General features: G+C 40.1%; 1 protein-coding gene across 1 annotated transcript; it reads right to left on the bottom strand.

Moving 5' to 3' along the window:
• Positions 1 to 1,015: 1,015 nt before the first annotated feature.
• slc10a2 (solute carrier family 10 member 2) lies at positions 1,016 to 8,025 on the bottom strand (the record flags this gene model as incomplete). The annotated part of the gene is made up of 6 exons (XM_083889738.1): positions 7,661 to 8,025; positions 5,877 to 5,995; positions 5,607 to 5,695; positions 4,760 to 4,935; positions 3,116 to 3,273; positions 1,016 to 1,200 (listed from the first exon to the last, which is right to left on the bottom strand). Exons 1-6 carry the CDS (start codon positions 7,951 to 7,953, stop codon positions 1,016 to 1,018), a joined length of 1,020 nt encoding a protein of 339 aa, XP_083745864.1. The 5' UTR covers positions 7,954 to 8,025.
• Between the last annotated feature and the right edge of the window lie 245 nt (positions 8,026 to 8,270).

The following is an 8,270-nucleotide window of genomic DNA, read 5'->3' as shown; positions in this document are numbered from 1 at the left end:
CTTCCAGCCTCAGAGGACTTGTATGTCCAGTGGATATATTTTATTTATGAAAAAAATTTTCACAAGCTTCACAAGCCCTTTGTTGTTGATCGTGTGTGTAAATTCCTATGCTGGAGGGACACCTTGAATGCACCAGTTACGTGCCTGCGGTTAGCGAGTGGCGTGTGTGGATCGGTGATATGAGGAGCACGCGTTTGAAAGCACTGCAGAAAGATGTAGATGTTGTCCTACATTTCTTCTCAACCAAAGGCTGCCTTTCTGTCGTGTTTCCACGTTTCTCTCCTCGTGTTGTTGATCCACACACGTCACTTGCAGCCGTATTAACACTGGTGTGCGTTCAGGGTCTTTTTCTAGCATGGGAATTTACATACACCCCGCGCCGCGCGGCGCATTAATCGTTTTTTTTTTCCGATTTTAATGTTTTTATGATCGCGAGAAGCCAAAATCGTGGTCACTCTATGCATTACGGTGAAACTCAGTAACAACGGGTAAACGGACATTACTATGGGGTATATGGAGCGGGGGTTGTGACGACGGTGCATAAGTGGCGACAGTATGGCTGTGGATAGTAAGTTAGATGGACACTCCCCTGGAAGCAGTGGATGTGTGTTTACCTGGGTCTCATTCACATGTAAATGATCAGGCACAAAACCGAGCGTTCTGAAAAAGGCTGTTTTGGCAGAGTTATTGAACTGCTATTGTGCTTCATCCTTATGATATTTTGACTAAAGCATGACACAGACATGTTCATTAGGGCATCAGGACCTAGTTTAACTTGGGTTAATAGGGTATAATATGGGACCTTTAACATACGGCTAATCCATATACATGGCATTAAAAGGTCAGGTTGAAAGTGTAATCAAATCAGCACAGGGACAAACAGGCTTTCTGACAGACTCAGAATAAAGTTTGCAGGGTGCAAGTGTGTGTGTTCACAGCTGTCTTCAGTCGTGCCGAGGCTCCGCTTGTGTTCATACTGACAGTCCAAAGACTGTGATCTGCAGAGGTGTCACTGTCACAGCCTGGTGTGACCCTTACCCTTCTCCTTGCCGTTGTCATTCCCATCAAACTCAAATCCGCCATTTTCCACAGCAAACTCCTTCTCTTTGGTTAGATCGGCGTCATCGGCTTCGAATGGCGGATCCTCACTGTCTGCATCCGGTGAACCGTGGCCACAGAACCGTTTATATAGCCTGTAACCTGTAGAGGTAAACACGCGGAACACTGGTGAGTCAACTTAACAACGAAATATACATATAACTTTACTATGGATTTATCTCAGGATACTTTTGAGTGTTTATTTGTAAATATACAGTTTTTACGATTTCTTGACCGTTTTCCGAGAATATGAACGTTAACACAAAAACTTTGTGTTTACTCTTTTCAAATCATAATTACAACACAAACTATCCAAATGACCCTGATGATAAGTTTACATACCCTGGGCCCGGTTTTTCAAAAGTAACCCGCTCGGATTTAGGATAACGGATTGAATCAAATCTTGATAATGGGTTTTTTCAAAAGAAGAAAAGGATTACGCAATTGAATTAGATCACGTAATTCAATCTTGGTTTTGATCCGGATCAAACCATTAGTTTGGGTTTTTCAGAACTTTGTAGTAGGATTGGGATTACTTTGATCCAAAAAAATCTGGATTACACTGATCCCATCAAAATGGTGGATTCAGCATGGATTTCAGGCCCAAATTGTAATGAAACTTTAAAATTGTATAAAATAATACTATATTTGGATCATGCAGTACAGCCAAGACATCCTATTTATTCATAAGGTTTTCATTTGATTTGGTCATCCATCAGGCTACAGTGATTAGAGTTTGGTTTCATAAAATAATCCCAATGCAATGGCAATGACGTCACTGTTTTTTGAAATCCAAAACAAATCCAAATCAGAACTAGTGTCTAACTATTGCCCCTTGTTGCACGTCCTGTTTGCGCTTGGTAGTGATGTTGTGCAGGATAATACAGGCAAGGCTTATGTTGTATGCATTCTGTGGTTCCACTCTCAGGTATGCAAAGTGCCTCTTAAGGACTCAATTTAGATGCTGAATTGCATTGCTATTCTATATTCTACTTGTGGCTATCCTATTTGAGCTTATCCAGATTTGGTGATCCTGAAAAGTTTCTATCCGGATCAGATTGATCCAATCCAATGCTGCTTTGAAAAACCGGCTCAAAAGTAAGATGGATTACGTGATCATGGATAGCAAAAAAAAAAAAATAGGATTGCCAAATCCGGATCAATTTTATCCAGATTAAACCTTTTGAAAAACCTGGCCCTGGTAATTTGGCCTGATAACATGCACACAATTTGACAGAAATGGGTTTAAATGGCTATTTAGTTATGGCTATTATTATTATTAAATTAGTGGGTGTGTATAAAAGGTCAATGAGTCTCTGGACTCCTGACAGACCCTGGCATCTGTGTTTTTCATCGTTGTTTAAAAATAGCTTCTTCACGACTCCCCGCCGCAGTCCCTTTTATGACTTTAAACCGGAGTCAGACCCAGAGTCAGAAGACACTGTCGCTCGTGAAACACCACCACAACGGACGTTATTCTTCTTCTGCGGTTCAATGTACGCAACCGGATGTGCCCGGACTCGTGCCCGGAGCAGGACGATCGGTTGTTCAGGAGAACCGCTGTTTATGTAACGCACATTTATCAGGGGAAGTGAAATTGCACAGAATATTGCACATGGTTAAGGTGAATGAGGAGGGTTTTTTTTGCCATCAGTCTGACTGTGGCCGGGAAAAAGCTGTTAAAAAAGCGAGTTCTGTGTGTCTTGACACAACTAAAAACCTTGCCAGGCTCAGGGGGCAACAAGAAATCGGTATCTCTGCAGCACTTTGAGACTTGATAAAGTCTCATTATCTCATCATCCACACACTGTTATGACTCTGGATTCTAAAATCAACCTAAATCCATACATAAAATGTAGAGACGCGTAATTTTTTTTTTACAATTTTTGGTGGTAGTTAAATGACGTAATGCACATAAACAGAGCTAATTTATCAGCAGCATCTGAAGCATCACAGCAGGAGTCTGCTCCTCTTTCTGTTCCATAATATTGTAATATTTAAGTGCCTCCAGACTTACTTCCAACAGACATGACTGCTGCCACCAGCTGAAATATGCTGTAGATGAGGGGGAAAGAAAACATGACTTCCAGTTCAGATGAGCTGAAGGACAGCTGGATGATGGTGCTGCACAACTGGGAGTTCTGGAAACCCGTCTCCAGTGCGATGGTTCGACATCTGCAAAAAAAGCAAGGGATCGTCAAAAAAAAATAATGCACAATGCAAAAAGGAAACAGTAAACACTGAACTGAAGTTTATTTTTACTTTTATGTTAACTTTAGGGAGAGACGAGCCTCAATAGAGGGTTTTCGCAGCGCGCGATCATCCAGCGTCATCAAACCGGAAGTCGCCGTTTAGGTAAAGAAAGCGCACTCGAGCAGATCCCGAACGTCGAAACGAAAGGTAATTGTGAATTTTTTATTGCCGTGTTTTTGGCCGTACCAATCGGTCATTTGGAAAAAAACATTTGGAGTTTTATAGACTACCAAACGTTATACCATTGGTTCTCAAAGTGCGGCCCGGGGGCCAATGGCGGCCCGCAGAAACATTTCTGGCGGCCCCGCAGTGAATTACAGTAGATAGTTTCAATCCAGGAGCTACTAAGCTTGTTAAATGTTTATTGGACATTACTGGATACAGACCAATAAGTGTAAACAAAAATACTGGGTATTTACCTGGTTTCTATATGGTGAATTTTAGTGTATTATTGGGTTATAAGCTGGTAATAAGCAGGTAGCTACAGCCCCCAATTACTAGCTATTTACCCAGTAAATATATGGTAACAGAAATGTGTTACTTGGTATTAACCTGTAATTAGAAGGTACCAGTAAATTATAAAGCGTTATTATATTAAAGCTTAAATTACATTATTTATTTAATTTTCTTCTCTACTTTGTATTTTGTATTATTTATTTAATTTTTCCTTAAATTGTGTGTCTGAAGTTTTGTTTATACCACATGTCTCAGTGTAGTCTGGAATATTTGTTCCCTTTTGGGAGTCTGGAATTGTACACTGTACACATGTGTTTTGAGAAAAATGTCAATAAACATATTGTTCAAAAAAAAAAAAAAAAAAAAAAAGCTTAAATTACATTATATTAACGCTTATATTACTTAACGCTAAACTGTAAAACTGCAATCTGGTCATTAAAATGATTACAAATGGGATTTCTTTCTGTTTTTTTTCCTTTGGCGGCCCTCAGTCCAATGTTGGGTTCCTCAATTGGCCCTCAGATATCAAAACTTTGAGAACCCCATGCGTTATACCAAATCAGGGAGAACAATGTCAAAAGTTATCAGAGGAAAGGGGGCGCTTGTAGCTTAAACCAGGATCTACGAGGCAAAAATCTGGACAACATCCGGATTTTAACGTTACACCTTTTGTATTCCTGGTATCGTATTTTCTGTGGTTTCGGACATTTATCCATCGCAGTTTCTGCAGCCGAGGAACATCAGAGTACCTCCAATATGGCCGCGCATCCGGGTTTACTGCCCCGAACGTAAACATAGGTGAAAACCCTCTTTATGGGTGAAATGTTTTTTGAGTTGACCAGCGGTATCAAAAACATAAAGACCAGTTAAGTTATTTTTTGTTATAAGAAGCTTGTCTCAAGTCAACATCATTGCTCAGTATGCCAACAGTACCACAGCGCTGTCACTCTACCTGTGCCAGGGTTGACCCGTAAAGCGCGCCAGGAGGAACCCGAGGCTGAAACCAATAAAAGGGTAGATCGTGCCGATAATCCACAGAGAAGGAGAAATAATCCAGGAGGACTGGTACAGGATTCCTCCGACCACAGCGATGATGAGAATGAGCGCAAAGCCTGCAATGGAGCCCACCTGTGTCCAGACGACATATCATTACTTTGTCAAGTTTATATTTCATGCTAAGACATTGGTTCTCAAAGTGCGGCCCGGGGGCCAATGGCGGCCCGCAGAAACATTTCTGGCGGCCCCGCAATGAATTACAGTTGATAGTTTTAATCCAGGAGCGACTAAGCTTGTTAAAGGTTTATTGGACATTACTGGATACAGACCAATAAGTGTAAACAAAAATACTGGGTATTTACCTGGTTTCTATATGGTGAATTTTAGTGTATTATTGGGTTATAAGCTGGTAATAAGCAGGTAGCTACAGCCCCCAATTACTAGCTATTTACCCAGTAAATATATGGTAACAGAAATGTGTTACTTGGTATTAACCTGTAATTAGAAGGTAAGAACAATGGCCAAAATACTGGGTAATTACCCAGTAAATTATAAAGCGTTATTATATTAATGCTTAAATTACATTATATTAACGCTTATATTACTTAAAGCTAAACTGTAGAACTGCAATCTGGTCATTAAAATGATTACAAATGGGATTTCTTTCTGTTTTTTTTTTTCCTTTGGCGGCCCTCAGTCCAATGTTGGGTTCCTAAATTGGCCCTCAGGTATCAAAACTTTGAGAACCCCTGGTTTAAAGTAATAATTGACCTTTAGTACACAATAATATGTAGTATTCTTACCTTGAGGATCTTCTTTGCTATGTGGGGCCACCTGGTTTTAAAATACATTCCCAAGGCAATAGGAACAAGAAGACCCACTAGAGTGATAGCTGCAGAGATTAGAATTTCATATCCTCACAATCCATTTTCATGATTATCAAACCATACACACACTGTGTATACTTTATAAAAGAAACAAACAAAAAACTCAATGGAATAACATGGTTTTCTTACAGTTGTGACAAATGTAAGGGCTGGTGATCAACTAAGAGATTTTTTTTTTGTAATTACCAATACTGTCAAATGGGATCTGGACGGTGCCAGCATCAGCCCAGGTGGTGGTGTAAATCAGCAGACAGAGAGGCATCATCCCCAAGGCTAAGATGGAGGAACAAGCAGTCATGCTGATACTGAGGAGGAAAGGACATGGCGTTGTGGAGGTCAAACAAATAGCTGTATGATTACTTACGCTAGTCCCCACTTGTTACGGTGCCTTCATTCTAATGCATTGGTTCTCAAAGTGCGGCCCGGGGGCCAATGGCGGCCCGCAGAAACATTTCTGGCGGCCCCGCAATGAATTACAGTTGATAGTTTTAATCCAGGAGCTACTAAGCTTGTTAAATGTTTATTGGACATTACTGGATACAGACCAATAAGTGCAAACAAAAATAGAGTATTTAAATGGTTTCTATATGGTGAATTTTAGTGTATTATTGTGTTATAAGCTGGTAATAAGCAGGTAGCTACAGCCCCCAATTACTAGCTATTTACCCAGGAAATATATGGTAACAGAAATGTGTTACTTGGTATTAACCTGTAATAAGAAGGTAAGAACAATGGCCAAAATACTGGGTAATTACCCAGTAAATTGTAAAGCGTTATTATATTAATGCTTAAATTACATTATATTAACACTTATATTACAATCTGGTCGTTAAAATTATTCAAAATGGGATTTCTTTCTGTTTTTTCCCTTTGGCGGCCCTCAGTCCAATGTTGGGTTCCTAAATTGGCCCTCAGGTATCAAAACTTTGAGAACCCCTGTTCTAATGTATAGCTTTCAAATCAAATCTCAATTCCAAAGGCAATAATAAAACACGTATGAGACAATTCATACCTTAAAGTGATTATTATATTTGCATTAGAGTGCTTAATATATTTGATGGATATCATAATGTTACATCACATTTCCAATCACTAACATGGTAAATTCAGCCCTGGTAGAATTCTGTCATTAATGCAAGCAGATTTGAAATTGGCAGTTAATTCATGATTTTTCATTGTTGATCAGTGTTAATATTATAGATTTATGCCATTGGTTCTCAAAGTGTGGTCCGGGGGCCAATGGCGGCCCGCAGAAACATTTCTGGCGGCCCGCGGTGAAGTTGATAGTTTTAATCCAGGAGCTACTAAGCTTGTTAAATGTTTATTGGACATTACTGGATACAGACCAATAAGTGTAAACAAAAATACTGGGTATTTACCTGGTTTCAATATGGTGAATTTTAGTGTATTATTGGGTTATAAGCTGGTAATAAGCAGGTAGCTACAGCCCCCAATTACTAGCTATTTACCCAGTAAATATATGGTAACAGAAATGTGTTATGTTATGTTTCTTACAGAAATGTAAGAAAAATGGCCAAAATACTGGATAATTACCCAGTAAATTATAAAGCGTTATTATATTAATGCTTAAATAACATTATATTAACGCTTATATTACAATCTGGTCATTAAAATTATTACAAATGGGATTTCTACTATCTATTTTTTCCCTTTTTTTTTCCCTTTGGCGGCCCTCAGTCCAATGTTGGGTTCCTAAATTGGCCCTCAGGTATCAAAACTTTGAGAACCCCTGTTCTAATGTAAAGCTTTCAAATCAAATCTCAATTCCAAAGGCAATAATAAAACACGTATGAGACAATTCATACCTTAAAGTGATTATTATATTTGCATTAGAGTGCTTAATATATTTGATGGATGTCATAATGTTACATCACATTTCCAATCGCTAACATGCTAATAACTATCTAACTCTTTTGACCGCTGAGTCCGCGTGGGCCGGTTTTTCTTACCTGAGGTCCATGTCTCCATCCAGCCAGTAGCAGATAATGTTGGAGCCCGAGCCTCCGGGACAGCAGCCCATGATGATGATGGCGACGGCCTGCACGGGCAGCACGTCGAAGGCCAACGCCAAGGCGAAGGCCGTGAAAGGCATGATGCCGAACTGGCAGAGGAAGCCGATCACGATGCCCCAGGGTCTCTTGACGTGTCCCCACAGCTTTTTGGCGTCCACGGTGCAGCCCATGGAGAACATGACCAAAGCCAGCATCACGGTGAGCACGATGCTCAACACCAGGCTCAGCATTTCGTTAAAGTTACTGGCCGGCACGAGGCAGCTTTGGCCCGAACAGACGGTGGCAGAGGAGCCGCAGACTGGAGGCAGAGTGGTGGACATTGCGGACGCTGTAATGGCAGCAGACACAGATAACGCGGGTCAACACAAAATGTATTGTTTATAGAGCTGCAACTAACGATTATTTTGGTAATCGATTAATCGGTCAATTATTCTCTCGATAAAATGTTGAAAAACGTTGATCAATGTGCGTCAAACCTGGAAATGACGATGTTTCTTTGTTATGTTTAGCAAAGAAACAAAGAAAATATTCACATTTAAGAAGCTGA

Source organism: Microchirus variegatus, assembly GCF_963457635.1.
Source record: "Microchirus variegatus genome assembly, chromosome: 5".
Lineage (NCBI taxonomy): Eukaryota > Metazoa > Chordata > Actinopteri > Pleuronectiformes > Soleidae > Microchirus > Microchirus variegatus.
Note: the sequence above shows the minus strand (reverse complement) of the source record. Positions and strands in the feature narration are given on the sequence as shown.